Here is a 26,828-nt window from a genome sequence, read left to right as displayed (position 1 = left end):
GAACTTCTACGTGAGCGGCTCTTCTCAGGCTGCGCGTCAGAGGCTGATCAGAAGTAGCTTCTAGGCCCCTCTCACGGAATGCTTGCTGCCATTCCAAGACCAGGAATGGAACCGGTCTGATACCCCCAAGCTTGTGAAGGGCAAGATGCATGTAAATAGCAGGCATGGCCATTGTAAATGAAGTGTTTCATTACACAAAATGTGGTTCCTTCAAACATGAGAAAGCTATGGCAACAGAAAGCAAAACTAATACACTGACACATAACTGCCTCTCACACCAGGGAGACTGTCCAAAACATAAATCACATTCCGACCATCTTCCTTGGCCTTGATTCCACTGCGCCAACCAAAGCATCTAATGCCCCATCAGTGAGGCGTTCTGCCCTCTGCCTCACCCTTTCCATATCTTGCTAGGCTGGTGCGCCACAGGTAGGCTCCCACCGCTTTGAAGGCCTACAAGGCAGTGAGTGTGTCTGGTGATGCCAATTGACCTGCCCCTTTAAGAGCTGGCCGGCGCCAGTGTGTCTCAGGGAAAGTTATTATTGACAGCACCCTCGCTGCGCCCCGCCGTGGCGAAATTGGGTTGCACCGCCGGGTTAGCGCCTTAAGAGTAGCGTGCAGCGCCTGATTTAGCGCCGCAATCACCTTTAGGGGCGCAGCAACCCAATATCACGCTAGGTGGCGCTAAATTGCGCCTGGCGCTAAACTTTGCGCATCGCCAGGACTAGCGCCCCAAACGCGGCTATACCGAATTTCTAGGCCTAAGAGTCTTACATGGAACGTGCAGCACAGAAACAGGCCATTCTGCCCTACTGGTCCATGCCGGTGTTTATCCACACGAGCCTCCTCCATCTCACCGTCAACATAACCTTCTATTCCTTTCTCCCTCATGTACTTATCTGGCTCCCCCCTTAAATGCATCAATGAGTCTTGAATTTTTGTTCCATTGCAGTCAGCCAACCAGAAAGCAGAGGCAGAAAGTCTCTCTGCCTGTGTCCGATATCCACAGCATTTGAACAGTAATAATACCCAGCGCACCACATTATCACAAGTAATTTAAATTCGCCAGGCATTCCGTTTGTTCACTAGCTGACCCCACCTGTATGAACATTTGAACAGAGACGCCCTAAAATTAATGAACATCTTTGCTAACCGCCCCACCCAAAAAAAGGAGTCATTTTTAACCCGGTGTATCTAGTGGGAGGTCTCAGCTGCCGGGAGCATGTGTCAGAAATCCAGGTCCGGCTGTGCACATTTTCCCGACCAATTTCCAATTGATCAACCGGTTTGGGCGAGGTCGACTCCGATGCAGAATATCAGTGGCAAGTTTTTCCAAGAGTGAAATAAAACTATGAATCTCTGTAAAATCCAAAGAAGGGAGTGTGGTCAGAAGACGCCAAGGTGTCTGACTGGGCAGATGCAAAGACACATAAGACATAAACAAAAATGTTTTTATAAATTAAAAAGTACACAATACACAGCAAGACAAAGAACAAGTACCGGGAACAGTTGCAGAAAGCTAAAGCTGCTAAAAATGGAAAGGAGGATTGTGGAGAACTGTGATAGTAATGGGCAAAGGTCTTTCAGCTCTGTGAGGAGTCAGTGGACCTTGACAGAGGGCATTGGGCCATTGAAAGATGCTCAGGGGCAGGTCAGACTGGACTCTCAGGGTATGGCGGGGAAACTGAACAAATACTTTTGCTTCGGCCTTTACTTTTGAACTAAACTCAACTGGAGCTCAACTGGCAGAATTAACTCTGTTAATATTAAAATAGATGAGGATATTGCTTTAGATAGAATGAGGAGCCTTAGAATAGATCGGGCGGCCGTTCCAGATGATATCCACCCGAGGGTCCTTAAAGAGATGGGACAGGTGTTGTGCCAGCCCCTTGCCCGTATCTTTAATTGGGGCCAGGGACTGTTCCCTTAAACTGGAAGGAGACTAAAGTCGCTCCAAGTTTTAAAAAAGGGGGATAAAGCAAACGGGGAAACTTAGGGTCGATTTGATTGAAAATAATGAAAGGACTCGATTTTGTTTCCGTGGACTGCTGAATCGGTTAGAGAGGACTAGGGGGTCAGCAATATAAGTTAAAGTAAGTGCAGAATAGATCGTGGGGCGAACACTGAATCTCTGAACTCCCTCAAGCGAGAGTGGGACCAGTTTCTGGCTGGGGCGGAGATCACCTCGAACAAGAGGTGGGTATCCTGTAACGTCAATCAGAGCCAATGTGATCAGTGGACTAGTTTCGATCGCCTAAGTGGGGGTCGGAGAGGAATTTCCCCTGCTAATTGTTATGCTTTCTCGCCTCCCGCTGGCGATCCTATGGCTCTGAGGGTGGGGAGTGTACACATTGTGAAGCATTGGAAATCCGACTGAGGGACAGGCGGAAAGGATCAGCAGGTTGTTTGTTATCCGACATGGGCAGCGTGCGGTTGAATTTCCGACCCGCGCTCATGAGACTCCCAGCCAGGAGTGTGAAGTCGGAAATAGATTTTGAGATCATTTTCACACTATCTTCATGTAAACAGATGTTATCCATAAACTCCATCAATCTACTCACCAGTTATATCACAATCACCGGCTCATTACACATCAACGGTTAGACAGCGCGGTTCCGAGACGCCGCCTGTCTGTGGTTGAGGGTGGGGAGAGGATGGGATGGGGTGGGATTGAACCCCGACACCCTCACTCTCAGCCACGTTGCTGTGGTGACTAGGAGGGGAGAACGGGAGGGAGCGGGCGATTGTTACCGCGGTGCTTCCGTGCCTCTCCCAGCGGCTGCTTTGTGCGGTGCAGGCAGGCGCCATGGAGCGAGGCATCCAGTACGTCACAGGCTGGAGAGAGAGAGAGAGGCGGGAAAATCTTCGCGCCAAAGGTGGACGTTTGGGGGAAAAAAAAGTCTAGATACTGAGCCAGAAACCGAAGCTTTAATAAATAAATGCACAAAGGCCCCTGGAAAGACCGGCACTGGGACGGCGGTGCCGAGCCTCTGCCGCGGTTTAAGGGGTTGAGTCCCCACCTGCCCTTTCCAAGACAAATGACATCAAGCTTGCCAACTCGCCAGGATTGGCCTGGCGTCTCCAGGGATTGAAGATTAATCTCCAGGGCACTGCCGCAAGCAATCCAGGAGAGAAATCATTGGGGCAATAAAAAAAGTGTGGATTTTTCATTTTCTTTGAAACATAGAAGATAGGAGCAGGAGTAGGCCATTCGGCCCCTCGAGCCTGCCCCGCCATTTAATGCGATCATGGCTGATCATCCAAATTCAGTACCCTGTCCCTGCTTTCTCCCCATATCCCTTGATCCCTTTAGCCTTAAGAAATATATCCAACTCCTTCTTGAATATATTTAATAAGTTGGCCTCAACTGTTATAACTTTTATTAGTTATGAAAGTATTGGAGCTGTGGGTGGGGGGGGGGAGAGGCTGTTTGATTGACAGCCAAGAATCATCCAATCAGGTAATGAAGAGTCTTGGCCCTCCTAGTGTGAGAAGGCGGGGCATCGTGAGGGCGGAGCTGTCAGGTGACCGCTGAGAGGTTGGAGGTCACGTGATGAAATCTGGAATACGTCCAATCAGAACTGGCAACCCTGGAGGTGAGGAATTCCCACTTCTGCCAATTTGGGACCTGGTTGATTTCTTGGCACTGAGGCCAATGACGATGATGCCACTGCTGACCTGGCTGGGATCACCCGGCTCTGCACGGAGCAGGAAACAGGGCCGCAAGTTCCCCTGGTCTCTCAGACACACAGCCACGTCGGCCAGGAGTCCAGGGCGGACCTTCTGAATATGGTGAAACAAACTGAGCTTGAAACTCAAAGCAAATAAGGATTTGGGAGTGATATCCAGGGTTAGCTGTTGGATCCCTGAGTGTAGTCACATCACTAACGTTGTAGAAAGTCCCTGAATTTAGACACAGACTTGCTCCGATCTCCAGATATGTTTCCTTTCATATCACGAAGAGCAGGAATGCACGACTTGTATGAATGCGGTTTACAAACGTTAGATTTTAAAAGAGAAATTGTCATTAGAACATAACATTTGGATATTCTTCAGCGAAGGTTAAGGACCAGAACTCAGCAAAGGTCAAGGGTTGATACAAATGATACCGGCTCCTAGCTGCTAAATGTTGGTGCTACATCTTCGGGCATCTGTACTAACCACCTCTCTAAACTATTTCCAGATTATCTTTCATCAAGTTCGAAGCTCATGCTTGTGAGAGCCCGTCTTCTTTACTGGCTGCCGATTTGTAAATAACCCCGCTGCTTTCAGTCGCTTTATTAGCTCTGCAAAAACAAGAAAAGATAGAGTTTGGAATTGGGGAGGTAGGAGGCAGCAAGCGTCACACGATGGTTCAGGGCTAACGTTTCAATCCCATCCCACTATTAACTGAAGCAAAGCCAATCTAGAGGTTGGGCGGGAGGGGTTGTATGGTTTGAAGGATGGTCATCATTTGAGGAACGAGGAAGAGTAATCTGTCCTTCTCCGTAACGCGCGGCAGGAGCTGGGCTGAAGGATTACTGATTCAGGAGGAGGGAGGGTCCTGGCTGGGAAACGTCAACACGCAGCCAAAGCACATCTGTCAATGACACTGCCTTGTAATTTGGCCACGTTTAAGCGTGGTTGAGCAGTACTCCATGTAGCTGCTGTACAAGCACTGCTAGGAGCAACCTGGCTAAGGGATTGTGGAACTAGGGCGACGGGCGTTTGACTGGAGGTTAAGATGTATACACATTTCTTGTAGGTTCTTAGCATGAACCTAGGTTAAGATCTCTCTCTGACCTGGGTGCTCTCTGCTTGACCCTGCTGCCCTCTGACCCTGCTGGTCACTAACTACAACTATATGCATTACCATAGCTCCTTTAAAGCAGGAAACAAGCACTGTAACCTCCATGTGCAGGGAGAGACACTGTCCCCTCTCCACACCTCTCACGGAGCACAACCGAGGTAGCTGCTGATTCTCTGAGGGTGGAAACAGGTTGATCTCAGCCCTCCCCATTTGCAGCACATTCCCGGAATCCAATGCTCGCCTGGCCTTCGCTGGAATTCCTCCCTTACACCCCTCTCCTCCACCTTCTTCTCCTTCTTTAACACCCTCCTTATAACACACCGCTGTGTGTACGGTCTAAAGGGTGCACTGCAACAAGCTTACAGCACCTTCCTGCCCTGCCACCTTACCACCGAGAGGGACAAGAGCAGCAATGTTGTGGGAGCCTCATCGCCTCCCAGTCACACACCAGCCTGACTCGACCGCACTACCCCCTCAGCAGTGTGTAGGCCTTTCCTCATCTACCACTGCTGCTACCATCAATGTGCTCACAGTTAAGTCTTGTAAAAGGCACTTTCCTGTCACGAGCACCGATCGGGAATTCGGACAGGTGCCCCCTACTCCCGGCGGGAGAAGCCCAGTGCTCAGAGCTTGTATTGGGAAAATGAATCCTTTCATTTTAGCATCAAAGAATTGTACAGCACACAAGGAGGCCATTTGGCCCATCGTGCCTGTGCCGGCTCTTTGAAAGAGCTCTCCAATTAATCCCACTCTTTCCACACAGCCCTGCAAAATTTTCTCTTTCATGTATTGCTACAACTCCCTTTTAAAAATGATTATTGAATCGGCCCTTTCAGGCAGTGCATTCCAGATCACAACAACTCGCTGCGTAAAAAAACATTCTCCTCAGCTCCCCTCTGGTTCTTTTGCTAATTAACTTAATTCTGTGTCCCCTGCTTGTCGACGGCCCTGCCAGTGGAAACAGATTCTCCCCATCTCCTCGATCAAGACCCCATATGATTTTGAACACCTCCATTAAATCTCCCCTTAGCCTTCTCGGCTCGAAGGAGAACAATCCCAGCCTCTCCAGTCTCTCCATGTAACTGAAGTCCGGCAGCCCTGGTACATCTCCTCCGCACCCTCTCCAAGGCATCTCCAGGTTTTCTTCATTTTAATTTTGTCTCCAAATTGAGCAGCAGGTGAAGGGGCTGAAGGTTACAGGATATTATTGCTGCTGTCTGCACTCCTTAAAGTCCGAAGGCAGCCCGTTAAAACCGCTCAGGGAGTTTAGTTTTGTGGGGTTGCTCGGAGAGAAAAGTATCAGCCAGAGTTCCGGCTCCTGATCACAACAACAACAACAACGTGCAGTTATATAGCGCCTTTAACGTAGTAAAACATCCCAAGGCGCTTCACTGAACAAAATTTGACACCGAGCCACATAAGGAGAAAATAGGGCAGGTGACCAAAAGCTTGATCAAAGAGGTAGGTTTTAAGGAACGTCTTATAGGAAAAGAGAGAAGTGGAGAGGTTTAGGGAGGGAATTCCAGAGCTTAGGGTCTTGGCAGCTGAAGGCACGGCCGCCAATGGTGGAGCAACTTAAATCAGGGATGCTCAAGAGGCCAGAATTGGAGGAGCGCAGATATTTCCGGGGGTTATAGAGCTGGAGGAGGTTGCAGAGATTGAGGAGGGATTTGAAAACAAGGATGATAATTTTTTAATTGAGGCATTGCGGGACCGGGAGCTAATGTAGGTCAGCGAGCGCAGGGGTGATGGGTGAACGGGACTTGGTGCGAGTTAGGACACGGGGCAGTGAGCACAGGGGGTGATGGGTGAATGGGACTTGGTGCGAGTTAGGACACGGGGCAGTGAGCACAGGGGGTGATGGGTGAACGGGACTTGGTGCGAGTTAGGACACGGGGCAGTGAGCACAGGGGGTGATGGGTGAACGGGACTTGGTGTGAGTTAGGACACGGGGCAGTGAGCACAGGGGGTGATGGGTGAACAGGACTTGGTGCGAGTTAGGACACGGGGCAGTGTGCACAGGGGGTGATGGGTGAACGGGACTTGGTGCGAGTTAGGACACGGGGCAGTGAGCACAGGGAGTGATGGGTGAACAGGACTGGGTGTGAGTTAGGACACGGGGCAGTGAGCACAGGGAGTGATGGGTGAACAGGACTTGGTGCGAGTTAGGACACGGGGCAGTGTGCACAGGGGGTGATGGGTGAACGGGACTTGGTGTGAGTTAGGACACGGGGCAGTGAGTACAGGGGTGATGGGTGAACGGGACTTGGTGCGAGTTAGGACACGGGGCAGTGAGCACAGGGGGCGATAGGTGAACGGGACTTGGTGCGAGTTAGGACACTGGGCAGCGAGCACAGGGGTGATGGGTGAACGGGACTTAGTGCGAGTTAGGACACGGGGCAGTGAGCACAGGGGGTGATGGGTGAACGGGACTTGGTGCGAGTTAGGACACGGGGCAGTGAGCACAGGGGGTGATGGGTGAACGGGACTCGGTACGAGTTAGGACACGGGGCAGTGAGCACAGGGGGTGATGGGTGAACGGGACTGGGTGCGAGTTAGGACACGGGGCAGTGAGCACGGGGTGATGGGTGAACAAGACTTAGTGCGAGTTAGGACACGGGGCAGTGAGCACAGGGGGCGATAGGTGAACGGGACTTGGTGCGAGTTAGGACACGGGGCAGTGAGCACAGGGGTGATGGGTGAACGGGACTGGGCGTGAGTTAGGACACGGGGCAGTGAGCACAGGGGGTGATGGGTGAACGGGACTCGGTGCGAGTTAGGACACGGGGCAGTGAGCACAGGGGGTGATGGGTGAACGGGACTGGGTGTGAGTTAGGACACGGGGCAGTGAGCACAGGGGGTGATGGGTGAACGGGACTGGGTGCGAGTTAGGACACGGGGCAGTGAGCACAGAGGGTGATGGGTGAACGGGACTGGGTGCGAGTTAGGACACGGGGCAGTGAGCACAGGGGGTGGTGGGTGAACGGGACTTGGGGCGAGTTAGGACACGGGGCAGTGAGCACAGGGGGTGATGGGTGAACGGGACTTAGTGCGAGTTAGGACACGGGGCAGTGAGCACAGGGGGTGATGGGTGAACGGGACTGGGAGTGAGTTAGGACACGGGGCAGTGAGCACGGGGTGATGGGTGAACGGGACTTAGTGCGAGTTAGGACACGGGGCAGTGAGCACAGGGGGTGATGGGTGAACGGGACTGGGTGTGAGTTAGGACACGGGGCAGTGAGCACAGGGGGTGATGGGTGAACGGGACTGGGTGTGAGTTAGGACACGGGGCAGTGAGCACGGGGTGATGGGTGAACAGGACTGGGTGTGAGTTAGGACACGGGGCAGTGAGCACAGGGGGTGATGGGTGAACGGGACTTGGTGCGAGTTAGGACACGGGGCAGTGAGCACAGGGGGTGATGGGTGAACTGGACTGGGTGTGAGTTAGGACACGGGGCAGTGAGCACAGGGGGTGATGGGTGAACGGGACTGGGTGTGAGTTCGGACACGGGGCAGTGAGCACAGGGGGTGATGGGTGAACGGGACTGGGTGTGAGTTAGGACACGGGGCAGTGAGCACAGGGGGTGATGGGTGAACGGGACTTGGTGCGAGTTAGGACACGGGGCAGTGAGCACAGGGGGTGATGGGTGAACGGGACTGGGTGTGAGTTAGGACACGGGGCAGTGAGCACAGGGGGTGAGGGGTGAACGTGACTCGATGCGAGTTAGGCCACGGGGCAGTGAGCACAGGGGGTGATGGGTGAACTGGACTGGGTGTGAGTTAGGACACGGGGCAGTGAGCACAGGGGGTGATGGGTGAACGGGACTGGGTGTGAGTTAGGACACGGGGCAGTGAGCACAGGGGGTGATGGGTGAACGGGACTTGGTGCGAGTTAGGACACGGGGCAGTGAGCACAGGGGGTGATGGGTGAACGGGACTGGGTGTGAGTTAGGACATGGGGCAGTGAGCACAGGGGGTGATGGGTGAAAGGGACTTGGTGTGAGTTAGGTCCCGGGCAGCCGAGTTTTGGATGAACTCAAGTTTATGGGGGGTGAAAGATGGGAGGCCGGCCCGGAGAGCTGTGGAATAGTCAAGTCTGGAGGTAATAAATGTATGGATCAATGCCCACTGACCCTGCTGATGTGCGGCTGCCGGTTAATTGTGAGCTTGCCTGCGACGCCCTGCTCAATGGTCTGGGGCCATACCAGCAGAATGGCTGCTTGGGTGAGGTCACGGAGGATGATCAATGGCCCTGGAACTGCACCCTGGAGCCAGAGATCAGTGTAGGGCATAAAATGAATCCTCAGAAAGACACGGGTTGTTTAAGGACAGGCATCACGAGGCAAGTCGTGTCTGACAAGTTTAATAGAGTTCTGTGAGGATGTAACGCAGTATATATTGATAAAGGAAATGCAGTGGACGGATTTTCGAAAGGCATTTGATAAGGTGACATGCAGGAGCCTTGGTGATAAATTAAGGCACACGGTATTAAAGGGATCATAGATAGGACGTTGGTTGAAGGACAGCGTTGAGGTAACTGGATGTTTTTCAGACTAGAGAGATGTGTGCAGTGTTGACCCCCAGGGGTCAGTGTTGTCCCCATCATCCTCAATAAATAGAGATGATCTGGAATTGGGTATAAGGTGCACAATATCAAAATGTGTAGATGACACAAGAACAGGGAGTGTGGCTAACTGTGAACAGGACTGTAAGTGACCTCAGGAAGACAGAATGTAGATTGCGCAGATAGCAGATGGATGAAATTTAAAGGAAAGAAATCTGAGCTGGTAGATTTGAGAGGAAGGCTAAGGGGAAGAAATATACACGAAATGGTAAAACAGAACCTAGTATGTAGCCAAGGAGAAATGGTTGAAATGAAACCGAACTGGCCGCATCGTCGCTGCTGAGCTGAGGGACGGGGATTCAGTAAATCATTTTCTGCTGTCCATGTCCTAACTCGCACCAAGTCTCGTTCACCCCGTGCTCCCATTCCACCAAAGCCTCGATTTTAAAATTCTCATCCTTGTTTTCAAATCCCTCTATGGCCTCGCCCCTCCCTATCTCTGTAACCTCCTCCAGCCCCACAAACCTCAGAGATATCTGCGCTCCTCTAATTCTGGCCTCTGGCGCATCCCTGATTTAAGTTGCTCCACCATTGGCGGCCGTGCCTTCAGCTGCCGAGGCCTTAAGCTGTGGAGTTCCTCCCTAAACCTCTCCGCCTCTCTACCTCTCTCTCCTCCTTTAAGACGCTCCTTAAAACCTACCTCTGTAACCAAGCTTCCTGCCCTAATATCTGAATATGGCTCAGTGTTAATTTTTGTCTGATTTACACTCCTGTACGTTTTACTACATTAAAAGCACTCTCTAAAGGCAAGTTGTTGTTGTTGACACAGTAGTATGAGGAATGAATTAGTTCCCGAGAGAAATGGTCCCTTTGAACAGGGGGTGCTGCCATGAATATGTTCAATCAGAACACTGAAAGGCCGAATGTTAAACTCTTACCTTTTCCTGAGGAAGAAGAAGCTCAAAGCTAAAGTGGCCATGACACCGAACACACAGCCCAAAGTAATGGTCAGGATTACACCTGCACAGAAAACAGATCACGTTTAACACAGACTGACACCCGGGCTGCTTGCACAGAATATTACCCATCGCTTTACTCCAAGCAGATTTGTTAATATTAGGTATAGCGGGTGATGGAATTCTGAATTTCTCCTCCTGTGTTCAATGGGGGCGGGGGGGGGGGGGCGCTAAATCCCATAAGGTTATAGTTGGACAGGTGGGACCAAGGCCTCTGGTAACCTCCCCTCCCCATCTCCGCTGAAGGGGTAAGTTTACAGATTGCATGCTCTGTGTGAGGCCCTGTCCGCTGGGAGTGCATATCGGGAATTCACACACACAGTGTCCATGAATTTCCGTCCATTTTGTACAACCACCACAACAGGAGTGAGATGAAGAGGGACGGGAGGAGGCTGGTGTGGAGCATAAACGTCGGGATGGACCTGTTGGGCCGAATGGCCTGTTTCTTTACTTTGTAACTTTGTAAGGAGAGAGGAAACTTTCATCCCGTCAGTCAGGGCTGGATTTGAGTCCATCAGGAAGCGATCAGAAGTCAGCATGCCACCCGGATCCTATCTGACATTAATTGAAGTGCCGAGTTCTGAATTTATTCTGAATGATGAAGACAATAGCCCCCTGTCAAGTGGAACGAATTCTGCATTGCCCAGTGCCGCGGTCGAGGATTCTGTCTGAATCACACATTTTATATAATAAAGCACTAAATCATACAGGAAAGCTTGTTAAATTTGTTATCAGACCTATGCATGCAGCCCTGCAAAAACCACACACAGAAATGAAACGCTGAGAAATAATTGTGTAGAAAAATCAAAGCGGCAAGAAAGGAAGCGTTGCTGGCCAGTGAGTTTTAGAAATGAGGCCGGTTCAATCGGAAATATGATTAGATGTTATCGAGTCTTGCTCTTATACCAGGCCTCGGGGCAAGAGCGCTGAAGGCAGCTCGGCATGGCTACTGCACAGAGTGGGGACGAGGAAGATTCTGCAGATGCAGCTCAGCAGGGAACACGAGGCAAGAAAAGCCGGAAGGTGACTCGGTGTCATTGCGATCAGTCAGAGGAGCACAGGCTTTTCATATAGAAACCAATCACATTACCTAGAGTCAGTTTATGGCCAGCATTCATAGCTTCTGAAAGAAAACACAAAGTTATATTAATGCTAATACCCGTAACACTATATCGGTAACGCTTTATATATCGGCATTGTTTCATGTTCGTTACATTTTATAACATTTTATGGGGAAGAAATTTGGTATCGCCCCGTTTGGGGCACAATTATCGGCCGGGTGCAAAGTTTAGCGCCTGGTGTTAATTATCGCCTCTGACTGCAAACTTGGCTTCTATCGCCCCTGGAGGTGATTGGAGCGCTAAATCAGGCGCTACACACACTTCTCTTAAGGCGCTAACGCCAAGGAGCGAGGCGCTACCTCAGAGCGCTGGCGAAGCTCATGTGATGTCAGTCAGCAATGGAACACAGACACACTGGCGCCGGCCAGTTCTTAAAGGGGAGGGTCGATCTTGCTCTCCATCCACACCCTGCTCATTGCAGCCTTGAATCTCGGCCTGGAGAGACCTGTAGATCAATTCTGCTGGAAAGAACAATGGAGAGGCCCAGGGAAAGAGCTCAGAGTGCAGCCCCCATAGTCTCTTCTAAATTGATGCAAGGAAGGTCAAATCAAAATCAACCTGCAAAGTGCTGCTCAGTACCCAAAACTCCTTCACACAGCGTTGAATCTCTCCAGAAGTCTCTCTCTCTCTCTCTCTCAGAATGTGTGGTGCAAAAATGTCACCGACAAAAAAAGGCAGGAAGTGGCCGCCTTTAAATAGCGCTCGGCCAGTCCCTTCCCGACTGCAAAACGCTCCCCTCAACCTGTCGTTGCTAGCAGCAGGCGGCGCCACTCAATATCCGGTCTGGGGCGCTACCAGGGCGTTGCATGCTCGACTGACGTCCCGATCTGCCGGCGCAGGAGATCGTGGCGGTAAGTGTCTAGCGCCGACACAAAATGTCTGGTCAATTTCGCGAGCGGCGCAAACATCGCCGTGCCTGGGCGCTAGTTGCTTGGTGCCCCGGGAGGTGCAAAGCAACCGAATTTTCCCCCCTATATTTTTAAAAGTTAACATTTGTAAAGCTTTAAAGGGCGACAGCTCTCGTATACAACCCGTATACGCAGTCACCCCCTCGACCTCACCAGCTCATTTAGCGTCTCTACTCTAATGTTCACAGTCAAGGCCATCTCTGATCATTCCTTTGCAGCCCCCAGTGCCCACATCCCCCTTCCAATCCCACTTGCGTGTGCTCACCTCTGGGCAGCATTTCTAACCCTAGTCATTTGCCACAGCATTTTCAAACTGCCAACTGCCTCCCAATCTCCCAGAAAGCTGCCCACGACTCCAGCATCACCTTGGAGAGCAAGGCTGGCCCCCGGATTCTTTTCTTCATGACTAACTGTCTCTTTAAACCCTCTGCCCCTCCAACCTCATCTCTAAATACAAGCGCGCAGAGCTCACAGACTTCTAGGTCACACGGATTGACACCATCCATTCAGCAGCCTCCACTGTGGCCCTCCCCCACCACCGAGCCAAACCTCCTCCCAGACTCCTCTTTGCCCTCACCCTGAACCTGAACCTTTCTTTGTTGTGTCTGTCCTAATCCAAATTGTACACTCTTGGGAGCCGCAAGCCTACATTTCGTTGTACTGCACTTGTGCACTAACAATGACAATAAAAGTTGATTTGATTTGATTTGATTTGATTTGGGTATAATAAGACACAGACTGCAGGAGAAAGGGTACAACAGGTGTTTACTCAACGTGGCTCACAGTGGAACTGCCTGTACAGATTACTACTCCGTGCTATATACAGGTGTGGTCACTGCCGGTACTACAGTATACATGAGCTGTAAAAAGTAGTTCCCCCCTTAAAAGGTATATACATTACAATTCCTCCCCTTTTAGATTAACAGTACCATAACACTCATTTAACAATTAAATATCAAACTAATTACAATTAACACTTTTAACATGCAACATTAGCTGAAAATAGTCTATTTATATATTCAGTCTTTGGGGAGGCCTCCTGATCCTTTCTGGATAGTGCCTTTCCTGAGTGTCTTGCTCTTGGTGCGGAGGCGATTCTGGCCCCCTGTCGTCGGTTGGTTCATCAGCTTCCGATGCTACTGTTTCTGGGGTAGATGTGACCTGTACGTCGGGTTCATCACCAGGTACGTATGGGCGAGGCATGGGGTTGACTTGTTCCTGTGACTCTAGGATCTGGTCAGCATGGCATCTCACGATGCTCTCCCCAACGTCCACTGTGTACATTAGTGGGCCCTGCCGTGTGCATATCATTCCTGGCTGCCATTTTTCTGTTCGGTAGTCGCGGGCCAAGACTGGTTGCCCTACATTGAAGCTCCTTGTTGGCTTCTCATGGATGTGCTGGAATTGCTTACTCTCAACATCTCTTCGTACGTTTGTTCTGAGCAAATCCAGGCGAGATCTTAACCTTCGGTTAAAGAACATCATGGCTGGGGCCTGGTTGGTGACTGCATGTGTCGCATTCCGGTAGGCGAACAGGAAATTGTCCACCTTGTGCTGCAGCGGAATGTTGTCATTGTACATAGCCTTTATTGCCTTCTTAAAGGTTTGTACGAAGCCCTCAGCCAATCCATTTGTGGCTTGATGATACGGGGCGGATGTGTAATGCCTTACCCCATTCTTAACTGAACCGACCAGGGGGCAAGCAACCTTAGATCTGGTCCTGTGTAATGAGACAGGATTAATTAAAAATGTCCTAGTAAAGGATCCTCTTGGAATGAGTGACCATAACATGGTTGAATTCCATATTCAGTTAGAGGGTGAGAAGGTTGGATCTCAAACAAGCGTGCTAAGCTTGAATAAAGGAGACTATGAAGGTATGAGAGCGGAATTGAGTAGAGTGGATTGGGAAAATAGATTAAAGGGTAAGACGGTACATGATCAGTGGTGTACATTTAAGGAGTTATTTTACAACTTCCAAAAAATATATATTCCACTGAGAAGAAAAGAGTGTAAAAGAAAAGACAGCCATCCGTGGCTAAGTAAAGAAATTAAGGATAGTATTCGACTAAAAACAAGGGCATGTAAGGTAGCCAAATCTAGTGGGAGGATAGAGGATTGGGAAAACTTTAAAAGACAGCAAAAAATAACAAAAAGATTGATTAAGAAAGGGAAGATAGATTATGAAAGTAAATTAGCAAAAAATATAAAAACAGATAGTAAGAGTTTTTATAGTTATATAAAAAGAAAAAGGGTGGCTAAAGTAAATGTTGGTCCCTTAGAGGATGAGACTGGGAAATTAATGGTGGGAAATATGGAGATGGCAAAAACACTGAATGAATATTTTGTATCAGTCTTTACAGTACAGGACACTAAGAATATCCCAACACTGGACAAACAGGGGGCTATAGGGGGGGGAGGAGCTAAACACGATCAAAATCACTAAGGAAGTGGTACTCGGTAAAATAATGGGACTCAAGGCGGATAAATCATCTGGACCTGATGGCTTACATCCTAGGGTCTTGAGGGAAGTGGCGGTAGGGATTGTGGATGCATTAGTAATAATTTTCCAAAACTCCCTGGACTCAGCAAAGGTCCCGGCAGACTGGAAAACTGCTAATGTAACACCCTTATTTAAAAAGGGCAGTAGACAGAAGGCTGGAAACTATAGACCGGTTAGCCTAACATCTGTGGTAGGTAAAATTTTGGAGTCCATTATTAAGGAGACAGTAACAGGACATTTGGATAATCATAATTTAATAGGACAAAGTCAGCATGGTTTTATGAAGGGGAAGTCATGTTTGACAAATTTGCTGGAGTTCTTTAAGTAACATATAGGGTGGATAAAGGGGACCCAGTGGACGTAGTGTATTTAGACTTCCAAAAGGCATTTGACAAGGTGCCACACAAAAGATTATTGCTTAAGATAAAAAATCACGGGATTGGGGGTAATATTCTGGCATGGATAGAGGATTGGCTATCTAACAGAAGGCAGAGAGTTGGGATAAATGGTTCATTCTCAGACTGGCAATCAGTAACTGGTGGTGTTCCGCAGGGGTCAGTGCTGGGTCCCCAACTCTTTACAATCTATATTAACGATTTGGAGGAGGGGACCGAGTGTAACATATCAAAGTTTGCAGACGATACTAAGATGGGGGGGAAAGTAGTGAGTGAGGAGGACATAAAAAACCTGCAAGGGGACATAGACAGGCTAAGAAAGTGGGCAGAGATTTGGCAGATGGAATACAATACTGGAAAGTGTGAGGCTATGCACTTTGGCAGGAAAAATCGTAGAGCAAGTTATTATCTTAATGGCAAGAAACTGGAAAGTACTGAAGTACAAAGGGATCTGGGGGTCCTGGTGCACGAAACTCAAAAGGTTAGTATGCAGGTGCAGCAAGTGATTAAGAAGGCCAATGGAATGTTGGCTTTCATTGCTAGGGGGATAGAATATAAAAATAGGGAGGTATTGCTTCAGTTGTACAAGGTATTGGTGAGACCGCACCTGGAATACTGCGTACAGTTTTGGTGTCCATACTTAAGAAAGGACATACTTGCTGTCGAGTCAGTACAAAGAAGGTTCACTCGGTTAATCCCGGGGATGAGGGGATGGACATATGAGGAGAGGTTGAGTAGATTGGGACTCTACTCATTGGAGTTCAGAAGAATGAGAGGCGATCTTATTGAAACATATAAGATTGTGAAGGGGTTGGATCGGGTGGATGCGGGATGTTCCCGATGATGGGTGAAACTAGAACTAGGGGGCATAGTCTTAGAATAAGGGGCTGCTCTTTCAAAACTGAGATGAGGAGGAACTACTTCACTCAGAGGGTGGTAGGTCCATGGAATATGCTGCCCCAAAAAGGTGTAGAAGCTACATCATTACATAAATTTAAAACAGAAATAGACAGTTTCCTAGAAGTAAAGGGAATTAAGGGTTACGAGGAGCGGGCAGGAATTTGGACATGAGTCTAGGTTCGGATCGGACATGGCCCTGTGGGTAGCGGAGCGGGCCCAGGGGCCATGTAGCCTGATCCTGCTCCTATTTCGTGTGTCTAATTCTGTTAGATTCAGGAGATGGTTCTGTGATAGCAGATTGGCGGTTAGGATCAGATCAGCCATGATGTTATTGAATGGCGGAGCAGGCTTGAGGGGCCGATTGGCCTACTCCTGCTCCTATTTCTTATGTTCTTATGTTAACCTCCGGCACTCTTCGGACACAAACTGTGGTCCGTTGTCGGAGCAAATCTGTTCTGGCAAGCCATTCCTGGCAAAAATGGTCCGTAGGACTGCAATAGTTTTCTCCGTGGTGGTGGAGGACATTTTGATGACCTCAGGCCATTTCGAGTGTGCATCCACGGCTATTAAAAACATTGAGTCCATGAATGGACCAGCAAAATCAATATGCACCCGTTGCCACGGAGATGAGGGCCACTCCCATGGGTGTAGAGGGGCCTGTGGTGGTGCATTTTGGACTTTCTGGCATCCTGAGCAGCTCTTGGTCAGGTCCTCGATTTGTTTATCGATTCCCGGCCACCACACATAAGCCCTGGCTAGGCTTTTCATTTTTACCCCTCCCAGATGACCCTCATGAAGCTCATTGAGCACTCTATCCCTTAACTTGGGTGGAATTACCACTCGGGATCCACACATCAAGGTCCCCCGGCACACTGACAGCTGTTCTCTCCTTGTTGAGAATGCTGGCAACAGCGAGTCGTCATGTGCTGGCCATCCCTTCACCGTCAAATCATATACCCGAGACAGTGTCGGGTCATTTCGGGTTTCCTTTTCGATACAAGCGTTAGTTACCGGTAGGTATTCAACTATAGTCGAATGGAATATTTCGACAGGATCCACTGCTGGTGCTTCCTCCGCAGTAGGCAGTGGCAGGCGTGATAGCCCATCAGCATTTCCATGATGTTTCGTGCCCTTATATTCAACCTCATAGTGCTGCGCCCCTAGAAAAAGTGACCATCTTTGTAGTCGTTGCGCAGTCATCACCGGAACGCCCTTCTTCGGATTAAAAATGGAGACAAGAGGCTGGTGATCAGTCAGCAAGGTGAATTTCTGCCCGTGCAGATAGTGATTGAACTTTTTCATTCCCCACACTAGGCTGAGGGCCTCCCTGTCAATCTGGGTGTAGTTACGCTCGGCTGAGGTTAGTGATTGTGACGCAAAGGCTATTGGCCTCTCTGAGCCGTCCGAGAATTTGTGCGACAGCACCGCTCCAATGCCGTAGGGTGATGCATCACATGCCAACCGAATTGATAATGCCGGGTTGTAATGGGCCAATACCTCCTTCGATGTGATTAGTGTTTTGCTCTTCTGGAAAGCTCGTCTACATTCGTCACTCCACTTCCATGGCACCCTAGTTTGCAGTAGGGTGTTCAGTGGGTGTAGTATTGTAGACAAATTTGGCAAGAACTTATGGTAGTAGTTTACCAGCCTGAGGAACGACCTCAGTTGTGACACATTTTCCGGTGCTGGAGCCTTGACTACTGCCTCAATCTTTTCAGGGGACTTATGTAACCCCTCTTTATCGATAACGTGGCCACAATACGAGATCTGTTTTCTAAAAAACTCGCATTTGGGGCGGTTAGCTCGGAGCCCATATTCCTGCAACCTAGTGAGCACCTGCTCCAGGTTGGCGAGGTGATCACTGTCATTTTCGCCCGTGACCAGGATGTCGTCCAAATAACACTGGGTCCCTGGGATCCCTTGCAGGGCTTGTTCCATTGCCCTCTGCCAAATAGCCGGAGCTGATGCTACCCCGAATACCAGCCGGTTGTATTGGTAGAGACCTTTATGGGTGTTGATTGTGAGGTATTTTTTTGATGCTTCTTCTACCTCCATTTGCAGATACGCCTGGGCCAGATCAATCTTAGTGAAGCGTTTCCCACCAGATAGCGAGGCGAAAATATCTTCAATCCGCGGAAGTGGATATTGTACGGTGTGAAAGATCGGGTTCACTGTTACCTTAAAGTCCCCACGGATGCGAACCTTCCTTGGTTCCCCAGGCGTGCTACTCAACGACTTTTTCATCACAGGGACGATGGGTGTAGCCCACTCGCTCCAGTCTACCTTGGACAGTACACCTGAACGTTCCAGACTCTCCAGCTCTGCTTCGACGGCTGGGCGGATCGCTTAAGGTACCGGTCTGGCCTTAAAAAATTTTGGGCTTGCGTTTTCTTCAATGTTAATCGTCGCTGTCATGCCTTTCAGTATTCCGAGTCCTTGCTGGAACACTTCTTTCGCGTCAGTTAGGATCTTTGACAGTCGCCCAGGTGTGACGTCGTCATCCTTTTTGTCAGCCACAGTCAGTGCCTGTATGGAATGCCAATCCAGTTGTATTTTCCGGATCCATTCACGTCCCAGTAATGGTGGTCCTCCATCTTGCAATACATACAGGTCTAGTTTTGGTGTTTCCTTACTGTTATATATAACGGTCACCCTTATTTTTCCTTTGGGGTAGACTTTTTGCCCCGTGTACGTCTTCAAAATAATTTTTGTGTCTCTCAAGTGTATGTGTGAGAATAGCCGCTCGTAGTCCTGTCGGTTTATGACTGTTAGGGCTGATCCTGTGTCCAATTCCATCTTTACCTGGACTCCTGCTATCTTGAGAGTGACCCAAATGGTTCGGTGATCCTCCGTTGTGATCACATTATGTAGTTTCAGACAACTCGTTATCACTCTTTTGTTCGTCTGAACTATTCTCCGTCATCTTATGTACCTTCTTGTACTTTCCTTTGGTAGGTTTCTTATTGCTGGTTTTCTTTCCCGACCTGCAGACTCGTGCTATGTGTCCTACTTTTCCACACTGTCTGCACACTTTGTCTTTGAACCAGCAATCATTCTGGTCGTGTGTTGTTCTGCCGCAGCGATAGCACTTCTCTGTTCCATATGACATTTCATTTGTGCCATATTCTTGCAGTCTCTGTTGTATCTCTGCAGTGCCCCGTGCTGCCGCTTCATATGATACCGCAATGCTGAAAGCCTTTTTCAGCGTAAGGTCCTTTTCAGATAAAAGCCGTTTCTGGGTTCCTTCACTTTGAAGCCCACACACAAACTTGTCCCTTAAGGTATCTGCTAGTCCCGCTCCAAACTGGCAGTGTTTCGATAGTTTGCGCAGTTCTGTTAAATAATCAGCATTGCTTTCATCCTTATGCTGGTTCCGTTTGTGAAACTGGAATCTTTCTGCTATCAGCAGCGGTGTGGGGTTTAAATGTCCCTGTAGTATCGTTACTATGTCTTCAAAACTCTTTTCCATTGGCTTCGTTGGGGTTACTAGATTTCGTAATAAACCATACGTCTTTGCACCCATTAAATTTAACAATACCGATGCTTTCTTGTCATCTGACACCTCATTTGCCTTGCAGTACACCTCTATTCGTTCGACATATGTAGTCCAATCTTCGACTTCATTGTCAAATGCGGTGATACTGCCACTCTTTGGCATTTTGGGTGTGGTTTAAAATGGCGTCTCCCAATGGCTTAAAATGGCGTCTCCCGCGCTTTCCTTCCTCCCCCGCTGCTGCCAACACCGCTTCCGGTGGTTCTCGTGGCAATGGCGGCGCCCTGTAGGTTTCGCGCGCTTCTCCTGCGCTGCTGCCAACGCCGCTCTCGGCGGTCCTCGTGGCAATGGCAGCGCCTCGCGGTTTTCTGCGCGTCTCTCTCTCTCCCTCTCTCCGACGCTGCTCGGCCCCTGAACACCGGCTGCACCCTGTGCGCTCTGCCCTCTCTCTCTCTCCCCCGTCGACGCTGCTCGGCCCTTTGCTGTGCCGCTCGGTCGGGCTGTAGCCCGCCGCTGTCCGGGAAGGGTCTGCGCACTACCTGTTGCCAGCCCATTTCGCTGGACCACCTTGACTGGAAAGCCAAGCCTGGCTCTCGACAGCCTCCCCCGCAATTCTCGAGTCTCTGCTGGATGACTGGGCGGTTGCTCGTGGTCGACGCCCGAGTCTCTGGCCTTGACCTCCAATCCACTGATCTCCAGGAACGAATCCCCGGGAGGTGATGCAGAGTTGCAGGTAGGTTCGAACTTGCCTTGTCGCCAATGTTGTGTCTGGGTATAATAAGACACAGACTGCAGGAGAAACGGTACAACAGGTGTTTACTCAACGTGGCTCACAGTGGAACTGCCTGTACAGATTACTACTCAGTGCTATATACAGGTGTGGTCACTGCCGGTACTACAGTATACATGAGCTGTAAAAAGTAGTTTCCCCCTTAAAGGTATATACATTACATTCTTACTCGCTGGAGTTTAGAAGAATGAGAGGGGATCTCATCGAAACTTATAAAATTCTAACAGGACTAGACAGACTAGATGCTGGAAGGATGTTCCCGATGGTCAGGGAGTCCAAAACCAGGGGTCACAGTCTAAGGATAAGGGGTAAGCCATTTAGGACAGAGATGAGGAGGAATTTCTTCACCCAGTGAGTGGCGAACCTGTGGAATTCTCTACCACAGATGGCAGTTGAGGCCAATTCATTAAATATATTCAAGAAGAAGTTGGATATATTTCTTAAGGCTAAAGGGATCAAGGGGTATGGGGAGAAGGCAGGGACAGGGTACTGAATTTGGATGATCAGCCATGATCTCATTGAATGGCGGAGCAGGCTCGAGGGGCCGAATGGCCTACTCCTGCTCCTATCTTCTATGTTTCGTTTCTCTCCTCATGCCATGTCCAAGTTCATCTCGTTCATGAGACCCACCTCCTGCCTTCTTGACCCCATTTTCACTAAACTGCTGATCACTCAACCTCTCTTGCTGGCCCCCATGTTCGCTGACATTGTAGATGGTTCTCTCTCCTCAGGTACTGTCCCCCTCCCCCCCCTCAAACAAACCACAGCTGACAAATGACCACCCCATCTCCAATCTCCCTTTAATAACAACAGAAAATGCTGGAATACCCAGCAGGTCAGGCAGCATCCGTGGAGAGAGAAACAGCGTTAACGTTTCGGGTCTGGGACCCTTCGTCAGAACTGGAGAAAGTTAGAGAAGTAACAGGTTTTAAGCAGGCGCAGAGGCGGTGAAAAGGGGGAGGAGGGGAGGAAGGTACTGAAGGGAGAGTCTGTGCTAGGATTGAAGGCAGGAGAGATTAAGGGGGAATAATTTGGTAGCTTTGCAAAGCAACTAGCGTCCGGGCGCGCGCCGCGAACGCCTCCCGCGAAATTCAGTGGGAGGTTAGCGGCGGTGGTAACCGTTAGCGCCCTGTGGCGCTGCGCCGCTGGCAACGATGTCATCGCCGCGCACAGCGCCCTGCTTGCGCCCCGGCCGCGATCTTCGGTAGCGCCCCCTGACTTACCGCCGGACGCTATGTCAGACGGGGTCGGGGGGGCCTACCTGCGGCTGGGGCAACGCTAATTAAAGGCGAGGTGCTGGGCGGCTTCTGCCGCTCCTGGCCTCCTCTGTAGCCCCCGCCGCGGAGTGCCGGCTGCGCTCCATGAACTCTTTTGCTGGCACTCCAATCCCAGGTGGCCCAGCTGGGCCCCGGGTCGCGCTGCGCAAGGCCCCTCCCCTTTAAGAAGGGGAGAAAGGCCTGCAATACCGCGGCGCAACGTGCATGGCGCTGTGGCACGTCGCGCGACGATATTCCCTCGCAGCACTCCAAAAGGGAGGCGGGGCACTACTAGAAGTGCCCTGCCTCCCTCTTGGGGTGCTATTGATGAATTTCGGCCACGGGGGTGCTAATATTTTTCGGGCCCAAAAGGGGCACAACTCAATTTTCCCCCCTAAATGTTGCAAATGGGGACGGCAGAATCATCAACAACTGCTGCCTGAAAAATAGTCTGAAATTGTAGAACTCAATGTTGAGTGTAGAAGGCTATAAAGTGCCTAATCGAAAGATGAGGTGCTGTTCCTCGAGCTTACGTTGAGCTTCATTGGAACAGTGTAAGAGGCCGAGGACAGAGAGGTCAGAGTGGGAGTGGAGCGGAGAATTAAAGTGACAGGCGACCGGAAGCTCAGGGTCACCCTTACGGACTGAATGGAGGTGTTCCGCAAAGTGGTCACCCAATCTGTGTCCCCAATGTAGAGGAGACCGCATCGTGAGCAGCGAATGCAGTATATTAAATTGCAAGAAGTACAAGTAAATTGCTGTTTCACCTGGAAGGGGTGTTTGGGGCCCTGGACAGTGGGAAGGGAGGAGGTAAAAGGGCAGGTGTTGCATCTCCTGCGCTTGCACGGGAAGGTGCCAGGCGAAGGAGAAGGGCTGTTAAGGGTGATTGAGGAGTGGACCAGGGTGTCGCGGAGGGAGCGGTCCCTTCGGAATGCTGAAAGGGGAGGTGAGGGGGAAGATGTGTTTGGTGGTGGGATCACGTTGGAGGTGGCGGAAATGGCGGAGGATGATCCGTTGAATGTGGAGGCTGGTGGGGTGAAAGGTGAGGACAAGGGGAACCCTATCGTGGTTCTGGGAGGGAGGGAGGGGAAGGGGTGAGAGCAGAAGTGCGGGAAATAGAACGGACACAGTCAAGGGCCGTGTCAACAACAATAGAGGGGAATCCTCGGATGACGAACAAGGAAGACATATCGGAAGCACTGGTATGGAAGGTGGCATTGTCAGAACAGACGCGGCGGAGACGGAGAAACTGGGAGAATGAAATAGAGTCCTTACAGGAAACAGGGTGGGAGGAAGTGTAGTCCAGGTAGCTGTGGGAGTCAGTGGGCTTGTAGTGGATGTTTGTCGATAACCTATCACCAGAAATGGAGACAGAGAAGTCAAGGAAGGGAAGAGAAGAGTTGGAGATGGACCACGTGAAGGTGAGGGAAGGGTGGAAATTGGAAGCAAAGTGAATGAAATTTTCTAGTTCAGGGCGAGAGCAGGAAACAGCACCAATACAGTTACCAATCTCCCTTTCCTATCCAAAGTCCTTGAACATGTTACTACCTCCCAATTCTCATTCCTGGAACTCCATGTTTGAACCTCTGCAATCAGGTTTCCACCCCTCCCACAGCACTGAAACAGCCCTAATCAAAGTCACAAATGGCATCCTCTGTGACCAAGACTGTGCTGCACTATCCTTCCTCGTTCTTGTTGACACCTCTGCAGCTTTTGACACGGCTGACCTCACCATCCTCCCCCAACGCCTCTCCGCCATTGGCCAGCTCTGTGGGACTGCCCTTGCTTCATTCCACTCTAATCCATCCAATCATAGCCAGAGAATCTCCAGCAATGGCTTCTCTTCCCACCTCTGCGCCGTTACGTATGGAGTCCCCCAAGAATCTGCCTGGATATGGTCAAGGGGCTGTCTCCAAAGACCTCATCCCCAGCCCAAATGTACAATTCCTCCTTTAGGAGCCTCTTTAAAATCCAATTCTTTAACCAAGCCTTTGGAGACACCTCCTTATTTAGCTCAGCATCCATTTATGTTTGATTCCGCCTCCGTGAAGCACCTTAGGACATTGTTCTACACTAAAGGCGTTACAGAAATGTCAATTGTTGTCATTGCCTCACTGGAGTTTACAGATCCCAGCCTACAGGCCAAGCTCTCTGGGCGAAGATTTTCAGTGTAGGAGTAGTGGATTGAAATTAAGGAGAAGGAAGGCCATTCTAAAATTGGGTGTGACTGCCCTGTGCACTGCCGATATAGGTGAGTCTCTGCCACATCCTAACCCATTATTGTAAACATGGGGCTAGAGAGTCAAACACGGATTGTATCTTCCCCACAGGATTTACATAAGAACACAAGAATTAGGAGCAGGAGTCGGCCATACGGCCCCTCGAGCCTGCTCCGCCATTCAATAAGATCATGGCTGATCTTCGACCTCAACTTCACTTTCCTGCCCGATCTCCATATCCCTTGATTCCCCTAGAGTCCAAAAATCAATCTATCATCATTGCACATCATCTTAGTCTTAAATGGCCGACCCCTTATCCTGAGACTCTGCCCCCTAGTTCTAGACACTCCAGCCAGGGGAAACAACCTCTCAGCATCTACCCTGTCAATCCCCCTCAGAATCTTGTATGTTTCAATGAGATCACCTCTAATTCAGTTGGTAGCGCCACCCGTTAGCGCCTTAAGAGGGCGCTAAGTGGGGCGCAAACCAACTAGCGCCCGGGCGCGCCTCTCACGAAATTGACCGGACATTTTGCGGCGGCGCTAAATACTACCGCCACGATCTCCTGCGCCCGCAGATCGTGATGTCAGTCGAGTGCGCAACGCCCCAGTAGCGCCCCGGACTGGAAATTGAGTGGCACCCCCTGCCTTAACGCCTGCCGCTAGCAACGACAGGTTGAGGGGAGCGTTTTGCATGCGGCAAGGGACTGGGGGAGCGCTATTTAAAGGCAACTACTTCCTGCCTTGTTTTGTTGGTGACATTTTTGCACCACACATTCTGAGAGAGAGAGAGAGAGACTTCTGGAGAGATTCAATGCTGTGTGAAGGAGTTTTGGGTACTGAGCAGCACTTTGCAGGTTGGTTTTGATTTGCCCTTCCTTGTATCGATTTAGAAGAGACTGTGGGGGCTGCACTCTGAGCTCTTTCCCTGGGCCTCTCCATTGTTCTTGCCAGCAGATTTGATGTCCAGGTCTCTCCAGGCCGAGATTCAAGGCTGCAATGAGCAGGATGTGGATGGAGACCAAGATAAAAACAGAAAATGCTGGAGAAACTCAGCAGGTCAAGCAGCATCTGTGAAGAGAGAAACAGAGTTAACATTTCAGGTCAATGACCATTCATCAGAACTCCCCTTTAAGAACTGGCCGGCGCCAGTGTTTCTGTGTTCCATTGCTGACTGACATCACATGAGCTTCGCCAGCACTCTGAGGTAGCGCCTCGCTCCTTGGCCTTTGCGCCTTAAGACAGATGTGAAGCGCCTGATTTAGCGCTCCAATCACCTCCAGGGGCGATAAAAGCCAAGTTTGCAGTCGGAGGCGATAATTAGCGCCAGGCACTAATCTTTGCGCCCGGCCGATAATTGCGCCCCAAATGGGGCGATACCGAATTTCTCCCCCAAAGTGTTCAGTGGGCAGCACTCTCACCTCTGAGTCAGAAGATCGTGGGTTCACGCCTCTCTCCAGAGACTTGACCACATAATCTAGGCTGACACTCCAGTGTGGTACTGAGGGAGTGCTGCACTGTCAGAGGAGCCATCTTTCGAATGAAATGTTATACCGAGGCCCTGTCTGCTCTCTCAGGTGGACGTAAAAGATCCCACGGTACTTTTTGAAGAAGCTCTCCCCGGTGTCCTGGCCAATATTTATCCCTCACCCAACATCACTAAAAACAGACAATCTGCTCATCATCACGGTGCTGTTTGTGGGTTCTTGCTGTGCGCAGATTGGCTGCCGCGTTTCCCCGCATCACAACGGGAACCGCACTTCAAAAGGACTTTTGCGGTGGCATAGTGGTTAGCACTGTTGCCTCACAGCGCCAGGGACCCGGGTTCGAATCCGGCCTCGGGTGACTGTCTGTGTGGAGTTTGCACATTCTCCCCGTGTTTGCGTGGGTTTCCTCCGGGTGCTCCGGTTTCCTCCCACAGTCCAAAGATGTGCGGGTTAGGTTGATTGGCTATGATAAATTGACCCTTAGTGTTAGGGGGATTAAATACATGGGGTTACGGGGATAGGGTGGGATATGTGTTGGTGTAGGGGTTACGGGGATCGGGTGGGATATGTGTCGGTGCAGGCTCGATGGGCCGAAATGGCCTCTATCTGCACTGTGGGGTTTCTGTGATTCTGTGATTCTGTGACTTCATTGGCTATGAAGCGCTTTGGGACACCCTGAGGTGGTGACAGGCGCTATAGAAATGCCAGCGCCTTCTTTCTCAACGATCTCGCTGTCAAGAGATCTCGGTGTGGAGCCTACAGCTGGAATTTAACAGCATGTTGAGCGAGGAAATCAGACGAGCAGGCCAACTGTCCCCTGTGTTAAATGGAGCTCCAGGCCATTTCAGGGGTGGAGAGGTTGGTGGAGCTCGGGGTACGAGTGGGTTTTCTGGGTCACACGACAAATAACATTATCGTGACGTGTCTCAAACAAATTGGTAAAGTTATACTTAGAAATTGGCACCGTCTCCCTTTGAATAGAGAAACAAGAAAGGCAAGTGATCTTTGAAAAGCTCCGATTACAGGCTCCCTCACTAACCGCAGTCATGCTCTGTTGTATCATTTGCACGTTGGGTTACCTTGCAATCCCTTGTGCCCCAGAATTTCCTGTACGACTGCATTGAGCTGGTTGATTCAGTGCTAATCCTACACTTCTGGGCTCAATTGTTTTGTTGGGTGCGGGTAATACTGAGAAAGTAGCACGTACTGTCCTTTCCGCATTCTTCCCAGAGCTTCCCAGGGTCAAACATACGCTGTGGGACTGGAGTCAAAACCCGCTCAGTCCAACGGCTTCCACTTCCCTGAAGAAGTTGACCACCCAGTTGGGTTTTTATGACGATCCGACAGCTTCCACGGTCTCTCTTCTTGTGCAAAGTCCCAAATTACCATAT

General features: G+C 50.2%; 1 protein-coding gene across 2 annotated transcripts in view; it reads right to left on the bottom strand.

Annotated features, from left to right (window-relative positions):
* Positions 1 to 1,435: 1,435 nt before the first annotated feature.
* The window catches only part of ca12 (carbonic anhydrase 12), a 90,883-nt gene continuing 65,490 nt past the window's right edge, over positions 1,436 to 26,828 (bottom strand). Inside the window, exons 9-11 of one of the 2 annotated variants that reach the window (XM_085972052.1) lie at positions 11,460 to 11,492; positions 10,292 to 10,373; positions 1,436 to 4,286 (exon numbers count right to left, since the gene is read on the bottom strand). In XM_085972052.1, the coding sequence (XP_085828178.1) occupies positions 4,208 to 4,286; positions 10,292 to 10,373; positions 11,460 to 11,492 (194 nt within the window). In that variant the 3' untranslated portion in view covers positions 1,436 to 4,207. Of the gene's footprint in view, positions 4,287 to 10,291; positions 10,374 to 11,459; positions 11,493 to 21,786; positions 25,022 to 26,828 lie in introns of those variants that run through there. The other variant, XM_085972053.1, reaches the window with a different exon arrangement.

The sequence above is a fragment of the Somniosus microcephalus genome, chromosome 32 (assembly GCF_052327205.1).
Source record: "Somniosus microcephalus isolate GS21.2 chromosome 32, FLI_Smic_1.0, whole genome shotgun sequence".
Classification (NCBI taxonomy): domain Eukaryota; kingdom Metazoa; phylum Chordata; class Chondrichthyes; order Squaliformes; family Somniosidae; genus Somniosus; species Somniosus microcephalus.
Note: the sequence above shows the minus strand (reverse complement) of the source record. Positions and strands in the feature narration are given on the sequence as shown.